We start from the raw sequence: 22773 nt of genomic DNA, 5'->3' as shown, positions 1-22773 counted from the left end.
ATTTGATAACATAATCTTATGTTATGTTATGTTATTGAAGCGCTGTCACACGGAAAAAACTCTGGAACTGGAGGCGGAACAAAAAAGAGCCAAGCGAAACGACCCACGACACAAGCCTATGGTAGCAGCGCACGGAACGCCACAATCAGCGAAAAGGTCGAGAGGTAAAACTAGCCCAAAGGACGCTACAAATGGGTCTGGCAGAACGCCCGAGGCAAAGAAAAGAAAGGCAACGATCCCAATAAACCCACACCCACAGAAAAAGACGCTCCATGCAAGGAGCAGGAATGGACAAAAGTTCAAAACAAAAATAACAAGAATGCACGAAATCCCAAGCGAGTGGCCAAAGCAATAAGACCCAGGGCAGATGCTTTGGTGATAGCAAAGAAAGTCGATGGGGTAACCTATGCAGACATACTGAGAAAAGTAAAATCAAATGAAGAACTAAAAGAGCTCAGTGAAAATGTCAGAACTACGCAAAAAGGTGGTTTGCTGATAGAGCTCAGGCGTAAAAAAGACGCCAATACTGCGAAGTTTCAAGCAACTATCGAAAAGGTCTTAACAATATGGCAACTGTTGATTTACGTACGCATATGGTTACCGTGCAATGCAGAGATCTCATCACTGACGTGAGCACGGCTGAAGAACTAATAGAAGCGCTGACCGAACAAGCAAAAATTGAGAGGCCGGAAATAGGCTCCATAAAAAGCACACGAGCCACGCACACTGGTATGCATACTGCCTATGTTTCCTTACCGGCAGAGGATGCCAAAAGAGTCCTATCACTTGGCCATATTAGAGTGGGATGGATACGCTGCCGCGTGTCAGAAGTTGTAACCCCAAGGTACTGCTTCCGATGCTGGGGATATGGTCATAGGGCCACGGCATGTAAAGAACCGGATCGAGCAAACCAGCTAACCAATGCAGGAGATGTGGAACAACGGGGGACAAAGCCGCGAGCTGTAAGCAGGTCGAAAAATGTGCTCGCTGCGCTGGAGCGCATGCAGCAGGAAGCGCTAAATGTCCGCGGTACGCGGATGCAGCACGTCGACGAACATGAAAGTATTGCAGCTTAACATTAAACATAGTAGGATCGCACAAGATTTGCTTTGTCAAACTGTCGCCGAATAACATATTGATGTGGTATTGCTGTCTGAGCCATATAAAGCAGAAGAGTCGTACAAGTGGGTAAGCGATAACCAGAAACTGGCAGCAATCTGCGTGCTTGGGAACAGAACACCGCAATGCAGAATGAGAGTTATGCGTGCAGGCTTTTGAAAAACTCCAAATGCATTTAATATTTTCTCCTTTAACGCCTCGCACTTGTCCGAAGGAGGTTTGCAGTAATATGCTTGTTTAAATAACCAAAATAGGAGAAATGAAATTGTTTTGTCCCCATTGAAATCAAATAACTTAAAAACTATTTTAATACTTTTCGTAAGTGTGGGGTTTTCACTTTTAGAATCTAGTAGACCCCTCTAACCCCCTTATAACTGGTTTTTTTTTTTAACGTGGGGCACTAATGCAATATTTTCTCATAAATTTTAGCAGCAACCAAGTAATACTTGATATTACCGTGTGGGGTGTCCGCAAGCATCAACTGCGCCTTCGCCTAAGCAAAATACAAACGTTGGTCAACACTTCCAAAATTGTGGTGGTTTAAGAGCGAATCGCCTCATATTTTCAATAGCATATTTTCAACATCCAAAAATGCGACCTCTCCTTTATTATTCATCTTTATCGGTGGTGTCACCACTTGTGGGAGTTGTATTCTATGTAAAACATTATTTCATGTAATTAATATGGAAGTAACAAATCGAAATGTACGTTAAAATGATTCTTTTTCATAACTTCACTTTGTTGCCGCCTTGCATACGCATTTTTAAAGTTTTATTATAAATAATTCGAAATGAAATAAATTTTTGTAACTACTTTACCTTCATTGTCTTTGAATTGAAAGGTACATCACGCAAATAATTGCTAAGTTATATTTAATCTTCCAAATACAATATTTTTTACATTAAATATGTTTGGCAATCGTCATCTTAATTAGTCTAAAATTATACTGCTAACTTCAGTAGCTAACATAAACGAAATATTTTTGTATCTTATAATACGTTCACATATAAGTAGATGATCTACTTTTTCGTGCTTAACTCCCAATCCGTAATTAAAAAGCGAGATTTCCCATACAAAATGTCTCTCCCAAAATCTGAGATTATAAAATAATCCTAGATAATAACCATACTTTTTGGCATACAACCCTGTGTTTTCTATGTAATAGATCATTATTTTTACGCGTGTAAAGAAAATCGTCAAAGAAAACATTTTTATGGACATAATTCTTAAATAATATCCTTGCTGCTATGCATTCATATAACAGGAAAAAAGCGTGTGTCCATAAAAGTGTGTCCTCTTATTATGTATTATAAAATGTAATATCGAATTTCGAATGTGTATTGCTGCCATAATTTTTTGGAAACCTCAGTAAACGTCGTTTACGGGTTTCTTTCAATTGTTTATTATTAGCAGCCAATTACGCAATTAAATTAGCTATTCCTTCTCCTTGTATTTTCTTCATTTCGTTAATAATTATTACACAAACCAAAAACACCGAAGTATTCCATCAAAATAATTTCTTTCGCAACAGTATTGACAGCTGATTGTCAATTTTGCAGGTAATCTGCCATATGTGAACAGGTAGATTAATTTTGTGGATTTATTGGTAGTTAATGCATATGTGAACGTACTTTTACATTACTTACGCAACTTAGCTACGATAGTTTTGTCTTGCGGAGGAGGATTTGACGAGTTATTAAGCAAAGCAGTGAGTGTTGCATGAGATGAACTTAATGTGCTAGGTTTTGAAAATGCGGTTGCATCACTGGAGCTGCTGGAAATATTGCAACTTCCAACAGCGGTAGCATTACTGGTATTGATTTTGTTGAATGGTGTTGCAGTGGCTGTTGCTGAAGAAACTGTACTTATTTCCGTGTCTGAACCGGTTGCTCTAATGCTACCACTGTTAGTGTTTGTAAAATTGTTATTCTGTGAAGCCATCCCTTGGAGCAATGCATTACGTAGGTGACTATTGCCCTGAGCACTGGCTCCAACCGAAAAAGAATTTGTAATTAAACCACGGCTCTTTATATTTAAATCTACAAAGAAAAGCTTCATCTTTTGGATCATAAATTCTGGCACCGTGAACGTATTCATAATATTAAGATCTATATTGGGTTTCACCCGATATGTTTCATGCGTTTGCTTGAGTCGACACACTTCGTCATGTATCAAAAATAAAAACCGAGAATTACGATTTTGTGCGGCTATGACATTTTGAGAACTTAACCAATCGCGATCTTCATTATCGGGTAAATAACGTATCAGTTCTGGGTGTTTACTAGCTAGGCGTTCGTTTCCATCGGTGCCAAAACCAAAAGCTTGATTGGCCTGAACATCTAATACAAATTTCGTTGCTGTTGAGATCTGAGCTGTATTCCAAAATATTTGTCTGCGCGCAGGAGTGGTAGAACCAGCTACGAGACCCGTTTTCTGTTGTGTTTGCGGCAAAGTGAGTGATTGTTGTAATAAAGTTGGCGTTGAATTCAGATTGATTTTTACATTTCCAACACAAGCAGCAATACTGGAGGCAGTACTTGGTACGACAGTATGTATTTGCTGCTGCGTTGATACCGTTAACATCTTTTTGGCGGGCAATTCATTGAAATCGACCGGCTTTGGTGGTGGTCGTCTGACCGCAAAACGTAGACTGGTTGATTCTCCGACACTATACTGATGAAGGGTATTGTTGGTATTAACAGATACACAGGCTAGTGATTGCTTCATGCTGCGATAAGGATTATATTGCGCCTTGGCATTCTCCAATAGCGCACAGGACATCTTTCGCAACTAAAATATATATTTGATTTTAGCCAAGTAATTTGATATGTATTGAAGAAATATACTCACAATCTCCTCAGACACAACGTTCTGGCCCAAATTCTCTTTTATATTCTGGAATGCCGGTTTAAAGTAATTCTGAAAATTTTTACATTTTTAAATTGAGATGTTAAGATGAATTAGTTTTGTACTACTACACACATATTTAATTAACTTTTAGTAGATGCTATCGATTTTGTTGAATTTTTCGTTTGGACTTACCTCCATATACTGCTTTATTATGGCATCAACTTCATGGTCAAAGGACTGTTGAATACTAATACGCAGCAACTCGAGTGAACGCATGGCCGATTCAGCAGTAGTACCTGTGCCGCTAACCTGCACAGGACAGCTTAAACGCTGTCGCAAACGCTGCAGCACTGTCTCGGCCATAAGAGGTGTAGTGACATATTTCTGAAAATTAGTTACAACACTTTTAATTTAAAATCTCTTATAAGATTACTATATTAAACATACTATGGTATCAGCTGAAGTGATGGTGGTGGCATTTGTAGAGATAGCACAGTTTGGACTTTGGAAAGTAGAGACAGGCGATTGTTGTACCGATTGAACTTCCAACTTCATTGTCGGGGGACTCGCAATGCTTGTAACCATTGAGTGTGTGGTTTGATTGGAACAATTAGAATCGTCTGAAGATGATTGCAAACCGCTTGGAGATCTATTAGCTTCTGTTGATGAGGCTGAGGTAGAGCCTGCATCACTTAAAATTTTCCAACTACGTTGAATTACCATATTAATATTTGCCACTTGAAATATATTATTAAACTTGAAATGTATAATTTGCAGAAAATCTTTCTTTGAAAAATATTCCGTAACTGTTCTCTGATGTGAGTTAGCTGCAACACTAACCAGGCATGCGAAATATGAAAGTTGTGTATTGATGTACCACTCCGCCTCTTATTTTGCTCTCGTACGCCAGCATTAGGGTTCAGTGCGCAGATGCAAACCAAGCAGCATTTCACCCCTTAAGCCATAACATAATTCTTTTCTTAGTAATCTACGCGAAGCAATGGTTTGAAATTGCACTATTTCCCTAGTCTATCAGCTTATCATCGCATGTCGAAAATTGGTTATCAAACTCATCAACTTCTAATTTTTGTTCAGGCTCAAACCCTGCGTTTGTTTCTTCATCTTCATCATTCCCAATTGATTCCAATGTGTCCATATCTGTTGAGTTAGAATATTTGTTTCCGAGCTTTTTTCTTTTACTAGCTAATTCAGCATCAAATTCGTCCATGTATGCCAGCGGTTCTGTGTAATTGGCGGGTCTTTGGTAGTTTTCGTTAACAGGAATTCCTAGTACATCGGGAATCATGAAAGGAAATAGCCAACCTACTAAGGGCGTGGAACCACAAGTGTAACTAGACTCCTTGTGATAGAACAACCAGCCGTCAAGGGCAGGTTCATTTTCTGGCCAAATTGGAAAGCGCAGCAGTACTTCTGCGACATCAGCTATGTTCTCAAAATCGTATCGTTCCAACAATTTTAATGGCTTCTCATTGCATCGCTTACGCTGGTCTATTCCTTCACACTCATCAAATTTTGAACGCAACCAAAAAAATCGGAATTGTGATTCACAATGTACAAATTCTTGATTGCCATAAATTATGACGTCCAATACGTAAAACGTATCTTGATCAGGCGAATAAATACAGTCTATTAAGGTGCGCATTTTACTGCCGCGTAGTTCGTTACCACCGGGCAATAGAGTGTGAAAAGACAAACGTCTACGGCCTTTTTTAGAATACATATAAGTACACCCACCAGTAGCCATCAGAAAGCAACGTTGTCCTTTCGGACACGGCACCATAATCCACTCACTTAAGTTTTCGGGACACTCACGTAGCCATTCAGATAGCTGAAGAGTATAGTCAGCATCATATGCATCTTTTAATGCCCTTGAATTGCCTCTTTTGCCGGCACACGGATGGCATTTTATTTCGATCCGATTTTCACTATAATCCAAATCACGTTGCAAATCTTGCAATATTAAACGCTTCTGTTTTTGCTCCTCTAGCAATTTCCTTCGTCTTTCCTCCTGCAGATCAAGTACATTCTTACCACATTTTTTATATAAATCTCGAAACATCTTTGATTAATTTTCAGTCTAAACAGTCTAGAATCAAGAAACAAAAATAATGTTAGTAGAATAAATTGAGAATGAAGAACGTAAATATCACAGATAATGTAAATATATCCGTACAAAATATGCATTAAAATGTTGTATGAAAATATATTGAAAGAAGTCATGCACAATGGATTTGCGATGCCGGCAGGGTTGCTATCCAAATTGTCTTTAGTTTTAAATATTTTATTTTGCTAAATTATTCCGAGCACATACGCACGTATGTACATAGAATTCAATAAGTATCAAAAATGTGTTCAATGTTTAAAACATCCAACAAATATACATACATTTATAAATCATTCAAAATATCTAAATAAAATATGTCAAGTAATATTTGTTTACAAAAGGAGACCTCCTTTGCGTCAGAAAGATCAAGTGTAAAAGGATTTTTTAAGGGTCCCTTGCAAGGTGGATTTAATAAGGTGACAGCATTCACCCAGCTGAATTTTTCGCCGTAGGTATGGCTTACGTCAAAATGATATGCTTTGTTTGTATGTATTGGTATGCTTACATTCGTATGTTTACATTTGCTTGCTGATTTTGACATGATGCTTGCACCAAACGCAACAACAAATACATGTAGGGTTTTACTTATATGTGTTTGCTGTCACCTGTAATAAATTCGCCTTGGTCCCTTGGCATAGATAATAAAATGCGAAAAACTCTCTTTTTGTGTGAGAGCACGCCCAGGAACTCGTTTTAATACTTGGCAGCACTGCCAATCCCAGGGCGGATGATCAGCTGATGGGCGAAATGGCGGGCTACCAGAAATAAGACACCGAAAATATCTAACAAAAATTGTTCGTTTTCACTCTAATGGAAAAAATTTGGGGATTTACAAATTTCTAATTAATTGTTATAAAAAAATTCAAGTGAAACGAAATTATTTAAATTAAAGTTTCCTTTTAGAGTTTTCACAAAGTCCATTATTTTCTTTTCGGCTTGTACTTTTAAATCATTTTGTATACATATATGCATTATAGAATGTTTCTCAGGAGAGTAGTACTGTCAAATTAAATCAAACTTTCCTGAATATACCTATTTTGCATATACATAGGTAATTGTATTGAAAACTGGGTGTTGGCTTATGTACATATATATATATTTATATATGTAAATATGTGAATATTTTATACTTTGCATTCGACGCATAGATAATTGAATAAATTTGAACCGTGATCTGAGTTTGTGATATTTTACTCATGCAATAACTTTTTTTAGTTATTAAACTCTTTTTAAGTTATTAAAAATTAGAGATTATCTTCGTTAACAGTTATTTTTATTTTACTTTAACCTACGTATGTTGTTTTTTTTTTATTTTTTTTTTGTCAACTTCTTATTTTATATTCCAAAATTGTAATATTTTATGTATTTGGTTGTAATTATGTTTTTAGTGTGGCGGCCGCCGTAGCCGAATGGGTTGGTGCGTGATTACCATACGGAATTCACAGAGAGAACATAGGTTCGAATCTCGGTGAAACACCGAAATTAAGAAAAACATTTTTCTAATAGCGGTCGCCCCTCGGCAGGCAATGACAAACCTACGAGTGTATTTCTGCCATGAAAAAGCTCCTCATAAAAATATCTGCCATTCGGAGTCGGCTTGAAACTGTAGGTCCCTCCATTTGTGGAGCAACATCAAGACGCACACCACAAATAGGAGAAGGAGCTCGGCCAAACACCCAAAACGGGTGTACGCGCCAATTTTAGTGTTCACATATTTTCACTGTCAGTTTGAGATAATTTCATTTAAATCTTAATTTTTTGATGTTTTGTTTATTTATGTATGTATTTTATATTTATTGTGCACTTAGTATTAACCTCTTGTGGTGGTGTGAAAACTCAATCTTTGTTTAAAAAATACCAAATTTGGCGAATGTTAAGAAAAATGTACATTTTGAAAGCGCTCTCACAAGAAAAAGAGTTAGCATCTAGTTATCCATGGCATAAATAATAAAGCGTGGCATACACGAATTACATCGTTTCAAACTTAAGTTGCAAACATGCGATTTTGGGGTCATTATTATCCGTTTGAAAACAATGTTAATGTTACGTTTGAGATTATTAAAATTTTTCATTTTGAGGCACGTATTTTCAAGAATTTTTTTACGCTCATTGTAATTATATTCAATCGATTTCTCTTTGGAGGCTTTATATTTGTGGCTTCTCAATTTAAGACACGTCACTTTGTTTTCGTTAGTTCTTTTATTTTAAGACTCACAAATCACAATGCTATCGGGAAAATTAAAATAGCTGTTATGTTCAAGCGAAACCTAAGGTACCCAATTCGCCTTGAATAGTGACTGCGAAATTCGTTCATTGTGAATATGTAAAGGTAAATGAAGAAGAACATATTTGCGGACAAGGCGATTTCGCAAAATAAAGTATTTTCTTTTTCATAAGCGTTAGGAAGTGGCAAATACATAGACCCGATTTACACGAGGAGACATCTGGAAGGGAAACATTTTGTTCAATGGCGAAGGACGGTCGGGGAAGAGAGAAGGGATTTTGTCTCCCGTACTCGGCGACACGCTTTACTCTTCTTATTCGTATTTCTTATCTTAAAGCAATTTTTGACAGTTGCTTCATTCGTTTTCTTCTTCTGTGGAAGAAAGTTCCAAGTTATGTGTTGGTTTTCAATCAAACGGAAGATAACAACGATGACAAACATCCGAACGCTGCTTGGGAAATGCACAATTATTCTGGCTAGTAAAGTAGGTATAATTTAAATAGTTATGGGACATGTTTATGTTGATTTCTAATTTTTCCCTGCATTTCTAGATACTCAAGTTAATTTTAAGTTAATTATTTACATTTTTTTTTTTTTTTTTTTTCGAACTCCATTTATTCCATACAATCTGTCATAACAATAACAATAAGTACTATTTTTACCTACAATTTAAATAAGAATAAATTATTTACATATGAAGTATTTTTAATTTAATTTTTTTTATTCAAGTATAAGAATTTATAAATATATTTCAATAAAAAAAAACAACAAATTATTTATTATTTAACCAGTTTGCATTTTTCATTCATATATTTAAGTAACTGTTGTCGAACGCTCTCTGCTTTACATGTAAGCGCGTGCTAGAATACACCCGAACCAGACGATGCTAAAGTATTAAATGTCAAAATGTCGCGGAAACATTTTTGCCCGTGTGTATGCGAATGAAACATCAAAAGAGAATTTCCAGTGTCTCCCTTCCAGATGTCTCCTCGTGTAAATCGGGACATAGATGAAGCAACTGGAAGAAATGAACATATATTGGCAACGCGGGACTAGAGCAGCCTTAAATTACATGTGTTCGTTAGGTAGTGAGTTATACCAGTTTAATGAGGTATAACCATACTCGCTAGCGCCAAATCTTACTCGATAACTTTGTTGTTGCTTTCACACGCAAATTTTTCGTCAAGATGATCGACCATAGAGATAGCGAGCGATGAAGTGACGAATAGAAGATACCTATTGTAACTTGTATACAGTTTTTCTTATTTACTTAAATTTCTGATAGGAATCAGTAGTAACCGAATGAGAACTTTGGGATCTAAATGATCTCGAATATACATTTCTGGGAGCAGTCAATGTGTTAAAAAATGGTTTAAATGAAAACGAAATTTATCAATTTATCAGCAAAACAACTGTGCCGTACTATAGAGGCTAGGTACGTTTGGACACCAAAAGGCTTTAAGCAAGTATTTATTAAGTACAAATAAATATTTACTTCGCTATCTGATTTTCTTTTATTTTTTTATGTTCAAATAGTTTTATCTATTTGATAACCAGTATTTATGCTAAGCAGTATTTATGCATAAGCGGCCGCCGTAGCCGAATGGGTTGGTGCGTGATTACCATTCGGAATTCACAGAGAAGTCGTTGGTTCGAATCTCGGTGAAAGCAAAATTTATAAAAACATTTTTTAATAGCGGTCGCCCCTCGGCAGGCAATGGCAAACCTCCGAGTGTATTTCTGCCATGAAAAAGCTCCTCATAAAAATATTTGCCGTTCGGAGTCGGCTTGAAACTGTAGGTCCCTCCATTTGTGGAACAACATCAAAACGCACACCACAAATAGGAGGAGGAGCTCGGCCAAACACCTAACAGAAGTGTACGCGCCAATTATTTATTTATTTTTTTTATAGTTACGGACACTCACCGTCAGTCAATTTTTATCCGAGATGTCTGCTCATAGGAACATTGCTTACTTTAAAGCTTTTTAATATTTTAATAAGTTGAGTATTATTTCTTATTTGAATAAAAAATATTGATGTTAGGTGCGCAACTAAGTTCTCGCTTTTTTTTGGATAAAAATACAACTTTATTGAAAGAATTGCTACTACTTTTTCCCATCTTTCTGGTAGATCTCGTATACCGTCGCGGTAGGACTGTTCAGCTTTTGCTATCCACGGATCAAGCCATTTTTTGACGTCTTCATATAAATGGAACTGCTGGTCAGCTAGACCATGTGCTATCGATCGGAACAGGTGATAATCGGGCGGCGCAATATCTGGAGAACATGACGGGTGGGGTAGAACTTCTCTTTTCAGTTTTTACAGGCAGGTTTTAACGGGTTAGGCAACGTGAGGCCGAGCGTTGTCATGTTGTAGAATAACTTGTTCATGCCTCTCCGCGTATTGCGGCCGCTTCTCGCGCAGTGCTCGGCTCAATCGCATCAATTGAAGTCGATACCGATCTCCAGTGACGGTTTCGCTTGGTTTTAATAGTTAATAATAAATAACACCACCTTCATCCCACCAAATATCAGGACAGTCGATAAGTTTGTGCGTATTTTACCCATAATTTCTCGCGGAATATAACGGAACTATTTATATTTTCTTTGATATATTGTGCATTCAACAAGTGAGAGGCATAAGAGGCATATTTTGTATTTTTTTTATACAAGTGTTAAAAATGTAACAACTGCTGCTGCAGAAATAAACACTGCTCACGGAGAGAATACCGTTAGTGTAAGGTTTGCGCAAAAGTGGTTTGCAAAATTCCGAAGTGGTAACTGCGACGTGGAGGATGCCCCACGCACTGGTCGTCCTACAGTCTTTAACTCCGACGCCTTGCTCGAACTCGTGGAAGCTGAGCCAAATTTGACAGTCGATATGATAGCTTAGAGGTTAAATTCATCGCATGGAACAGTTCGAAGACACTTGTTTCAGTTGGGAAAGGTTTCAAAGCTGGGAAAATGGGTTCCGCATAGACTTTCCGTCGCCAACCTTCAGCAGAGAGTGAATGTGTGTTCTCAGCTGCTGGAACGGCTTGAAAATGAAAGTTTTTTGAACTGTATCGTTACTGGTGATGAAAAATGGGTCCTTTACAATAATCCTGTTCGCAAACGCCAATGGTTAGATAAAGATGAAACACCAGAACCGACCCCTAGAGATGGCCTTCAAGAAGATTCTCCTGTCTATTTGGTGGGATATGGTCGGTATTGTTTATTATGAACTTCTGGAACCAAACCAGGCGATAACTGCTGATTATTATTCCCATCAGTTATCAAACCTGAATGAGGCACTTAACAAAAATCGACCGTCTTTAGTGAATACACGAAAGGTTTTTTTCACTACGACAACGCAAGACCTCATACCGCAAGGCAAACATTAGGCAAGCTGAACGAGCTCGGATGGGAGCTAATGCCGCATCCACTATACTCTCCGGATATTGCACCTTGTGATTATCACCTTTTCCGTGGACTTCAATCCCATATGAGTAACAAGAATTACTCCTCAAAAGAAGCTATAAAAAGGGATATCGAAGCGTATTTTGGCTCCAAGGACAAACAATTTTTTGAGCAGGAAATTAAAAATTTGGCTAAACGTTGGGAATACATTGTAAATAATGAAGGAAAATATATTATTGATTAATAAATTCTTTAAACATCTTTTTTATAAATTTTAAAACCATCTCTAAAAAACGCACGAACGAAGAAGCATGACCGAGCAGTTTCCATGGTGGTAAGAGAGCAATCAGCTGACAGGGTTCTATGGGAATTTTCAAAAATCGCGAAATAAAGTCTACGATACTACGATACGGAAGGCAGGAATTTTTCATTTACATGGGGTTCTCATTAGTTTGATCGTAACAGCTGACAGGGGACTGTGTTTACGTCGTTCACTGTTTTCAGCATAAGCTTGGTTTATGACGTTTAGGTTATGTTAGAATCGAGTAGCACACACTGCTGGCGGCATCTATTGACCAACAGCGGGAACTTTTGCGCACCTAATACTACATATATCATTTAAACAAGAATGTGTATGTATTTTTTCAAAAGTGCATATTTCATTTGCGTGCAGTTGCAATGCATGCGTTCGCAATAATAGTAGCGCGACAAAGTACACGATCGAGTTTGTTTATATGGTAAGTAAAAGCTTATCACCGTCAACAAAAAGAAATTGCCAATATAAAACTGCATAAACAAAACAAATTTGCCTAAAAAGTTGAAAGGTTTGATAAAATTTTGGAAGAAACTACATTAATTGTTTTGATATTTCAGTGCCGTTGAGCAATTAAAGATTTTTTTCTAATAAATTTTTATTTTTTAGTATCAGGTAGTAATACCCGTATTCGTTGCCTGCGGCCCATCTTTTACTGACAAGCTGCCCAATAAACAACTCACTATTCCGCAAAGCAACCGTCTGTCACACTACAATTTTAATCAGTCAATCTCTCAATCTGTCAATGCTATTCGATAATTATTTTTCCGCGGATTTTATACGTATTAGTTATTGAATAAATCAAAAATGATTATATCCAAGCATCAGAGATTTAAATTTCTACGCTAATGTGCAGTTTCATTTTTATTCTCGGTTTACCTTTTTTTTACAGCACTCAGACACCATTGAGTCCGTTGGGTTCCTTTTTAATTTTCTTCAAATCTACCCGACTTCCGAAGAAATTTGAGTAGATGAGCCAAGGTGGTCGCTACTTAACACATCAGTGCCAAAGACCTAAAGCCGGATTCGAGCGAAGGCCGGGCAGACGCACCGAAAGTGGTTCGCCGTCTCCCCTCCTCTCCACATGCTATGCAGAGTACACTGTCTGAGATGCCTACCTTTTCCATGTGCTTCGCCCATAGTAAGTGGCCGTCGTCAGTTCAACCAGCTGCCTACAGTCCATTCTGCTTAATGACAGGAAAATCAGCGACAGTCGGTCGGACCGTTCCCATGACAGTCGGTTCTACATTACCGGAACAACCCGGATTTATATCCGGCCAAGGATTGTCGCTTCAGCAGCATTCCCCATATATGTATGGGAAATGTTTATATAGATCCTACAACAACAACCACCGGTCGGACATGACGGGTAACATTTTTTGTCCATCTGCTGCCTCTCTCAGCCTGCCAGGGTCACTTGTGGGTTAAAGTAACCCGTTTGGTAACCGAGGCTTTGATGGCTGCAGAAGGGACTGGCAGAACGGGCTCTGGGGCAAAGAAGTTGGCCTAAAGAGTCAGAGATCTCGTTAACCGAGATACCCACGTGTCCCGCGACCCATGTTAGTATCAGGATATTTTGTCTACCGACATAGTTTAGCCTGGATTTACAGGACTCAACGCATACAGATCTGCCTCTCCATCTGTGTACCCGAACAAAGTCCATCGCTTCTTGAATAGTATATGTACATCTCCGCTTGAAACGCAGATGCGAGTATTCCAAGAGCTAAGTGTAGGAGGATGGTTCCATGTGTAGAAGTCCACGCAAGTGGGGAAAGTTACTGATCGCCATTCACTTGGGAATGGCCAGGACGATTCTTCTGCATATGGTTCAAGCAGCTCACAACGGCCGGGATTAGCCCACGTATACTCTGGGTAGCTTCCGAACACCCGTTCGGGAGTGAGCTAACGTGAGAAGGCGAAACATTCCAGGATAGCTGGTTGTGCGTTGGGTTTGGGACCCACCACTTAAAAATCCCCCCCCCAATGAAAAGTTTGAAAAAGCCTCGGATGAGACCTCCCTATACTGATGACGACCCCTGCAAACGAAATAAGGAATATGATTTGAGGGCATGCACCTGGAATGTCCGGTCCCTTAATGGGGAAGGTGCCTCTGCCCGGCTGGTTGATGTCCTCGTGAAAGTAAAGGCTGACATCACTGCCATCCAAGAGATGCGATGGACGGGGCAAGGTAAGAAAACCATAGGACCTTGCGACGTCTACTACAGCTGCCATGTAAAGGAGCGCAAATTCGGTGTCGGATTTGTTGTGGGAGAGAGACTTCGTCGCCAAGTACTGTCGTTCACTCCGGTGGACGAGCGTCTCGCAACAATCCGCATCAAAGCCCGTTTTTTTAACATATCGCTAATTTGCGCCCACGCCCCGACGGAAGAGAAGGACGATGCTACCAAAGATTCTTTCTATGAGCGCCTGGAACGCTCCTATGAGCGCTGCCCCCGCCACGACATAAAAATCGTGCTTGGCGACTTCAACGCCAGGGTGGGCAAGGAGGGAATTTTTGGTCCCACAGTCGGAAAATTCAGCCTGCACAACGAAACATCCGGTAACGGACAGAGGCTGATCGACTTCGCCGGGGCCCGAAACATGGTAGTCTGCAGCACCAGATTCCAGCATAAGAAGATTCACCAAGCCACCTGGCTGTCTCCTGATCGAAAAACACGAAACCAGATCGATCATGTTGTGATAGATGGAAGACACGCTTCTAGTGTATTAGATGTACGTACGATCCGAGGACCCAACATCGACTCGGATCACTACCTTGTTGCAGCCAAACTGCGCACACGCCTCTGTGCAGCAAAAAACGTGCATCTACCTACACAAAGAATGTTCGACATCGAAAAGCTGCAATCACAACAGACAGCCAGAAGATTCGCCACTCGACTCTCACTCCTGCTCTCAGAGAGTACTGCCCAACAAACCGGCATCCACGAACAATGGAGCAACATTTCTCGTTCTCTACGTACCGCCGCCGAAGAAGAAATCGGATTCCGGCGAGCCCGAAAAAACAATTGGTACGACGAGGAATGTCATGCTGCCGCAGAAAGAAAGGATGCCGCCTATAGAGCCACGCTGCGATCGGGCGCAACGCGAGCCATGTGGGATCGCTACAGAGAGCTGAAAAAGGAAGAGAGACGTATTATCCGAAAGAAGAAACGAGAGGCCGAAATACGTGAGTGCGAAGAGCTTGAGATGCTGGCCAACAGGAACAACGCCCGAAAATTCTACCAGAAAGTTCGGCGGCTTACAGAAGGTTTTAAGACCGGGGCGTTTTCCTGTAAGAACAAAGACGGCGAACTGGTGACTGACGTACAGAGCAATCTTAAATTATGGAGGGAACACTTCTCGAACTTATTAAACAGTGACAGCTGCGCATGTCACCGAGAAAGTGAAGATCCCGATACCCCAATCGTTGACGACGGAATTGTCGTTCCGCTGCCCGATCATGACGAGGTGAGAATAGCGATAACGCGGCTAAAGAACAACAAAGCCGCGGGCGCCGACGGACTGCCGGGTGAGCTATTCAAACATGGCGGCGAGGAGCTGGTAAGGTGCATGCATCAGCTTCTATGCAAAATATGGTCGGATGAAAGCATGCCTGCCGATTGGAATTTAAGTGTGCTCTGCCCAATCCATAAGAAGGGCGATCCTGCAATTTGTGCCAATTACCGCGGGATTAGTCTTCTAAATATCGCCTATAAGGTTCTAGAGAGCGTATTGTGTGAAAGGCTGAAGCCCACCGTCAACCAACTGATTGGGCCTTATCAGTGTGGCTTCAGACCTGGAAGGTCTACCATCGACCAAATATTCTCAATACGCCAAATCTTGGAAAAGACCCATGAAAGGAGAATCGACACACACCATCTTTTCGTCGACTTCAAAGCTGCATTCGACAGTACGGGAAGGAGTTACCTGTATGCCGCGATGTCTGAATTTGGTATCCCCGCAAAACTAATACGGCTATGTAAGATGACGTTGCTCAACACCAGAAGCGCCATCAGAATTGGGAAGGACCTCTCCGAGCCGTTTGATACCAAACGAGGTTTCAGACAGGGTGACTCGCTGTCGTGTGACTTCTTTAACCTGATGTTGGAGAGCATCGTACGAGCCGCAGAACTTAATCGCTCAGGCACAATTTTTTATAAGAGCGTACAATTTATTTATTTATTTATTTATTTATTGTCTTTAAATGGATACATTCTTACAGACTATATTAAGCTAATGTACAATAGTTTAGTAGTTACTAAGAAAAGAACGATTTAAGATGATTGACTAAGATCCCATACGGCCACTGTTGTAAAGAAAAGAGGATTCTAATTTTTAATAGCTTCTTTGATTGATGCTTTAAAAAACCTGTAAAGGTATTTATTTATTTTATTCTTTTAGTTTTTACATATTTTTTACAATTCGTAGTTTAATTATATTTCAGTTTTCCTTTACCTTAGTTTTCCTCTCTTATTCTTTATTTCTTTCAATTAGGCCTTATATGTGTCCGCGAGCACCGATAAAAATGAAATGAGCGATATAAAAGAGCAAAGCTTAGTTATAGTGACAAGTCATAATTTCGCACAGAGTTGCTCTATTTCGTAAATTTTTACGGGTTGCTTAAGTCGGCAACAATGTCCCCCCGGTAAGCGGACGAATCTTCGGAGCTTGCCTTGTCTTTGCCGATGTCGAGCACTGCAAGCTTTACTGCTGGTCGTTCTAAAACACCTTGCCTCGTTTTTACTTTAGCACGCCTTACTTGTCCATCTTTTGCCATCGTTGTTTCGACGACTATACCTTTTAGCCAAGTGTTCCTTTCTGCGTTTTCATCGACAATCAATACGATGTCACCCTCGCTTATGGGTTTCACTTTTTCAAACCATTTACTGCGGCGTGTAAGTGATGGAATCATTTCACGTACCCATCGACGCCAGAATAAATTCGCAAACATCTCGCTTTGACGTAAATTCATTTTTAAGCTAATTTCTTCAGGTTTACAAAACGGCTTGGCTCCATTTGAACTACCCAATAAAAAATGGTTTGGGGTAATCGGTTCCTGGTCTTCATAGCCGAGCGATAGATATGTCAGCGGTCGAGAATTAATGATCATCTCCACCTCCAGCAAAGCCGAACGTAAACTTTCATCAGAGAATCTCTGCGATGGCGAAATCTTATACAGCACTGCCTTTGTTGTTCTTATTAGGCGTTCCCATGCTCCACCCATGTGAGGTGCAGCTGGTGGATTAAACTTCCAGGCGATACCTTTGTGAGCAAGTTCACGTTCTACGATAGAAGCATTCAGTTTAAGCAGCTCGTCTTTTAAAAAGCTATCTGCCCCGCGAAAATTCGTACCGTTATCGCTATATATTTCAACAGGGCAGCCACGGCGAGCAATGAAATTTCGCAAGCACATTAGACAGGAGTCAGTACTTAGAGCATGGGCTATTTCTATGTGTATAGCTCTTATTGTCAGGCAGGTCAGCAATACTCCCCACCTCTTCTTCGCCTTGCGGTTTTCAGTAACTAAGATCGGCCCAAAATAATCGATTCCAACATATGTAAAGGGACGAGAATATGCGGCAAGCCGGGCTGTTGGTAATTGCGCCATTTGTGGAGCTTGCGGAGCGGCGTTCGCGATTTTACATACTTGGCAATTTCGCCTCACAGCTTTAAATAACGATCGCAGTTTTGGTATAAAAAACAATTGTCTTACCTCATTCAAGGCTGTCTCGTGCTGAATATGGTAAAAGCGTTGATGATAGTGATCTACTATAAGGTAGGTTACTCGATGACCAGGTGGTAGAACAATGAAATCACGTTGAGGCTGGTCGCATGACTGAAAATATGCCCTATTTTTCACGCGAATGAGATGCTCGTCGTCCATATAAACTTGCAGGTTTCGTAGCGGACCAGTTTTACATACAGGCTTACCAACTTTAAGCAATGACCAGTCGTCAAAATGTTCCATTTGGATTGTCTTAAAAATAAACAGTTTTGCACGCCGAAAATGACATGCGGTTAGATGACTGCCTTCCGATGTGATTTGGAGCCGTTGTTTAAGTTTTTCGATGTAAAGCACACAGTTTGCTATAGCTCTATATAGTCGAAGCCAATTCGAAAAATATTCAAAGTTGATATTTACCTTTCGCACGTTGTGAATTAGAAGCTTAGTTCGAAATTCGCTAGGGTTCACCGTACCCAGATCTTCTTGTTCCGGCCACTCTTTAGTAGGTAAAGTAAGGAAAGCGGGACCATTTATCCACTGATGAGCTACCTCAATGCAAGGCCTCGTTTTCGTAGCAATATCAGCGACATTCATTTTTGTTGGTATCCAACGCCATTCACTGATAGCAGTTGCTTCTTGGATTTCAGCGATACGAAACATTACAAATTGTTGAAATTTACGCGGATCACCATGAAGCCACTTTAGAACGGTTTTTGAGTCGCTCCAGATGCAACGTTTCTCAAATTTTATATGATGTGCTTCCTCAACCATGTTTGTTAAACGTGCACCAATTACCGCAGCCTGTAGTTCCAGTCGTGGTATTGAGAGCGGGCGCAACGGTGCGACCTTTGCTTTAGCTGCCACCAACCTACTGACGACGTGACCTCCAGCTTCAATACGAAAATATGATACGGCTGCGTATGCATTTTCACTTGCGTCTACGAACGTATGCAGTTGTACTTTACAGTCATCCTCGTAAAGGAGTGGAGAGTAGCAACGCGGTACCGACACGCTAGTAATAACGGGAATGTATTCAATCCAAGTTTTCCATTTCAATGAAAGTTCATAATTTAACGGTTGATCCCAGTCTATTCCACTTCGCCAGATATCTTGAATAAGAATCTTTAGATACGAAGTTAAGCAAGCTACTAGTCCCAGCGGATCGAAAACTGACATGAGCACTTGCAATACTTCTCTCTTTGTAGGGACCACCCTGTCCGCGAATACATTGCGCTTAAGCCGAACAAATTTGAGCACGTAGCTGAATGTATCGGATTTTGGTTCCCAGTACATACCAAGTATTTTTTCGAAATTTATGACATCCTTGCTGCAGTCAAATGATTTAAGTTGTGGCTCCCCATCTCCATTAAGCGCTGCTAAAACATCTGGCGAATTGCTTGACCAATTACGCATGTTGAAACCACATTTAGAGTGAACATCTCGAACATTTTTTGCCAATTTGATAGCTTCGTCGACGGTTCGAGCCGAATCAATAAAATCATCGACGTAATGGTGATTCTTTATTGCACACGCTACCTGAGAATTTTGAGCAGCGTGTACCGAAGCATTTAGATTTCGCACGTAATGCGCTATACATGGAGAACAAGAAGCACCAAAACTTAAAACATTGAGCCTGTAAACGTTTATCGGATCATTCATGTTAGTACGCCAGAGAAAACGCTGAGCATCTGCGTCTGGGTGTCGTAACTTAATGCGGTGGAACATTTCTTCGATATCACCGCATATTGCGATTCTACCCATTCGAAAGTTGAATAATATATTTACTAGTGGAGTTAACATATCTGGCCCTTTCAGTAAGAAATTGTTTAGGGATACATCTCTAGATTTTGCGGCTGCATCCCACACAAGTCGAATTTTATTTGGCTTGTGCGGATTGCGGACAATAAAAACCGGCAAATACCAAATTTTGTCACCACGGTCATTTATAGCTTCGTTCGGTAACTTGGTCGCATAATTTTTCTTAACTAAGTTGTCAATTTGTTCCTGCATATTGCGTTGTAGTTCAGGATTGCTAGATAACTTACGTTCCAGACACTTAAAGCGACTAAGAGCTGTTGGCAAGCTGTCTGGCAATCGTACATTATCATTTGACCACAGCAAGCTCGCGGTGTACTGACCCTCATGCAACTCGCAGTTACCCAAAATTTCTATGGCTCGTTGATCTTCCATTGAAACTGGATTTACCTTTGGCACTGAAATTCCAATATTTTCATTCAACATGAAAGACTTTACGAGTTCATGCAAGTTGTTATCGCTCTCGCAGTCGCATTTATGTAAGTTTAATCCGTTACCTTTACTCTGATTATTACCGCCACCAAAAATTGTCCACCCTAATCTGGTTTTCGCCCCTACGGGATCTTGCCATCCACCTTCACGTATCTTCTGTGCCATTATCAAATTGGGGTTATTTACACCAATAATTAGCTTAGGAACTATGTCAATAAAGTTTGGCAAGGGAATGCCTTTTAAATGTGCATATTTTGTTTTCAATTGGTCAGCAATCAATGTTGATGATGACATATTTAAGCTACTAACCGTGTAAACACCTCGGAGTGGATATATTTTCGCACCTTGAATATTACCTGAAATTCGTAAATCGAGCCGTTGCGAATCAGCTTCATATCGGTTTATATCTCCAGTCCAGTGAATGCATAGAGGATCGGGAACGCCAGCCTCACCCAATTCATCTGCAAGTGTTTGATCTATAAGTGTTAGTGTAGATCCATCATCCATAAACGCGTATGTGGATATTGTTTTATTTCTTCCATACAAAACTATCGGTAAGATTCGAAAATATGTGGTGTTGTTGCTGGAAATCGAACGGTGGTTATTCAGCATCGTTGAAACTTCACTATTTTTGTTAACATCAGAATGAAGGAGCCTGTGGTGACGTATTGTGCAGCTATCCACCCCACACGACTTGTTACTCCAGCAGCGGCGAGAGTGTGTTCCCAAACACTGGCGGCATAGATTTTTCCTCTTAACAAAGTCCCATCTCTCATTCATAGTGAGTGCTTTAAACCGGTCACACTGAGGAACCTTATGCGGGTTATTACATACTGCGCATCTGGGCATAGATTTTGCTTCTTCGTATTGTTTTAAAACGGCATCAGATTTATGCGTGTGCAAATGAGCTTCACGCTTGTTAAGTTTCTCTGAGAGTGATGCCGGATTCGTAACACGGCAAGCTGCTTCAGCCAATGTGGACAACCAGGTAGAAAAATCTTCCAAGCAAGGGTTATTCATGCCAGTTGAATAAATTGCCCAGTTAAGTTTTGACTCCTGAGAGAGCTTCTCAACGAATTCGTGCAATAGTAATGGGCTGTTGAGGTAACCGCTTAGTTTGCTTGCATGAATTATTGCTACTATATTCTTGATAGCAAATGCAAAGTCGATGAGTAGATCAAGTTTACCCTTAGGCGATGGTAATTGACGCGCCCTATCAATAAGTACTCTAAGTATTTGCTCAGGACGTCCAAAATACATTCTGAGCGTATTTATAATATCAGGTACCATCTCCGGTAATACCAGTAAATTGCGCACGACCTCCCTAGCCTTACCACGTAGACACTTTTGAAGGCGAACTAAATTCTCATGATGAGAGTAACCAGCCATTTGTGTGCTCTGTTCATATGCACTAACAAAAATATGCCACTCTTGGGGGTCACCGCTAAATACCGGCAAGTCTTTTGGCACGCATTGCCGCGCTGCAAACTGCGAAGTCGTCAAATTACAGGTTTCGGCTGATTGACTTGCGAATACCTGATTTGGCGAACGTGCTGTACTTGTTGGTGCTGTGAACGTTGTAAATATGTTTGGCGAATTACCGTTGCAGTCTACATGTAAGGCCTGACTACGCTCTGCCGCAGTCCGCGTCGACGGCTGACGTGGTGACTGCATAACCGTATGTACCGGTACCTCACGCGCTGGACATATGTTGGTTCTGTTATTTTGTACAGGCTGCACTGGAGTAGGCGAAAATGCTGTGTTACCGCTCACATTAGTTCCACACATTTTGGTGGGGCCAATAACACATGAACCTTCTATTTCCTCGTCTGCATCTTCTGCGTTTAAAATGCGAAATTTTTCCCGTAAATACTCTTCTCTTAAACGCATGGTCTCTTCTAGTTGCTGTAAACGGAGCTGTTTTTTTCTGCTATGGATTAGCAATTCTTGTGGTGCGCTGAGACTGCCACCGTCGCCATCTAGATTTATTTGTAAATTTTGATCTGCAGGCGGTGCAGGACTAGTGACGTTATACTCACAATCATTTTGCACTACAACTTCTTCAGCCATTGTGTTTAGCGTTGCTGGAGCACCGTTTAATTCCGCCATCATTTAATAAGGTTTTTTAAAGATTTTGTTGTAAAGAAAAGAGGATTCTAATTTTTAATAGCTTCTTTGATTGATGCTTTAAAAAACCTGTAAAGGTATTTATTTATTTTATTCTTTTAGTTTTTACATATTTTTTACAATTCGTAGTTTAATTATATTTCAGTTTTCCTTTACCTTAGTTTTCCTCTCTTATTCTTTATTTCTTTCAATTAGGCCTTATATGTGTCCGCGAGCACCGATAAAAATGAAATGAGCGATATAAAAGAGCAAAGCTTAGTTATAGTGACAAGTCATAATTTCGCACAGAGTTGCTCTATTTCGTAAATTTTTACGGGTTGCTTAAGTCGGCAACAGCCACGTAAAATCAACATCGGAAGAATTGAAAAACATATTTAAATCTGCACATGCCCTAGGAATCGGAGCATTCACCCCATAGTTGGTTCTCGAGAAGCCAATTTTAAAGGTTTCGTACTGTCGGAGCCTCATATTGGGTATATTAAATTGAATTTTACTTAAAAGAGAAGGACAATCAATAGATCCAGAAATGATACGAATAATAAATGAGCACGATAGAATAGATCGTCTGCTATCAAGAGGTTTTAAGTCAATCAATAAACATCGAGAGCGGTACGATGGTACAGGTTCAGAAAAGTTTAAAGATC

The 22773-nt window shown here is 40.0% G+C and overlaps 3 protein-coding genes across 4 annotated transcripts; all 3 read right to left on the bottom strand.

Moving 5' to 3' along the window:
- Positions 1-1915: 1915 nt before the first annotated feature.
- On the bottom strand, positions 1916-4694 carry LOC128859879 (uncharacterized). Its single transcript, XM_054097007.1, has 4 exons — positions 4417-4694; positions 4162-4353; positions 3970-4038; positions 1916-3909 (listed from the first exon to the last, which is right to left on the bottom strand). The coding sequence occupies exons 1-4, from the start codon at positions 4690-4692 to the stop codon at positions 2758-2760; spliced, it is 1689 nt and encodes a 562-aa protein (XP_053952982.1). The 5' UTR covers positions 4693-4694; the 3' UTR covers positions 1916-2757.
- Positions 4695-4993: 299 nt separating this feature from the next.
- LOC128859880 (snurportin-1) lies at positions 4994-6481 on the bottom strand. 2 transcript variants are annotated; one of them, XM_054097008.1, is made up of 2 exons: positions 6376-6481; positions 4994-6076 (listed from the first exon to the last, which is right to left on the bottom strand). In XM_054097008.1, the coding sequence occupies exon 2, from the start codon at positions 6047-6049 to the stop codon at positions 4994-4996; it is 1056 nt and encodes a 351-aa protein (XP_053952983.1). In that variant the 5' UTR covers positions 6050-6076; positions 6376-6481. The 2 variants fall into 2 exon arrangements, with proteins under 2 accessions (XP_053952983.1, XP_053952984.1); XM_054097009.1 differs by lacking the exon at positions 6376-6481 and adding an exon at positions 6164-6267.
- Positions 6482-16639: 10158 nt separating this feature from the next.
- Positions 16640-22111, bottom strand: LOC128861878 (uncharacterized). The gene is made up of 2 exons (XM_054100254.1): positions 18229-22111; positions 16640-17313 (listed from the first exon to the last, which is right to left on the bottom strand). The coding sequence occupies exons 1-2, from the start codon at positions 22109-22111 to the stop codon at positions 16640-16642; spliced, it is 4557 nt and encodes a 1518-aa protein (XP_053956229.1).
- Positions 22112-22773: the final 662 nt, after the last annotated feature.

The sequence above is a fragment of the Anastrepha ludens genome, chromosome 4, assembly GCF_028408465.1.
Source record: "Anastrepha ludens isolate Willacy chromosome 4, idAnaLude1.1, whole genome shotgun sequence".
NCBI lineage: Eukaryota > Metazoa > Arthropoda > Insecta > Diptera > Tephritidae > Anastrepha > Anastrepha ludens.
This window is presented reverse-complemented; position numbering and strand designations above follow the sequence as displayed.

Bases quoted from the DNA above. Each gene is read 5' to 3' on its own strand.
- LOC128859879 (XM_054097007.1), bottom strand. From the start codon at position 4,692: ATGGTAATTCAACGTAGTTGGAAAATTTTAAGTGATGCAGGCTCTACC. The intron at 4,354-4,416 runs GTATGTTTAATA...ACTAATTTTCAG, and splicing joins TCACTTCAGCTGATACCATA to AAATATGTCACTACACCTCT. The intron at 3,910-3,969 runs GTGAGTATATTT...TATATATTTTAG, and splicing joins ACGTTGTGTCTGAGGAGATT to TTGCGAAAGATGTCCTGTGC.
- LOC128859880 (XM_054097008.1), bottom strand. From the start codon at position 6,049: ATGTTTCGAGATTTATATAAAAAATGTGGTAAGAATGTACTTGATCTG.
- LOC128861878 (XM_054100254.1), bottom strand. From the start codon at position 22,111: ATGGCGGAATTAAACGGTGCTCCAGCAACGCTAAACACAATGGCTGAA. The intron at 17,314-18,228 runs GTACGGTGAACC...CTTCTATCGTAG, and splicing joins GCCGGAACAAGAAGATCTGG to AACGTGAACTTGCTCACAAA.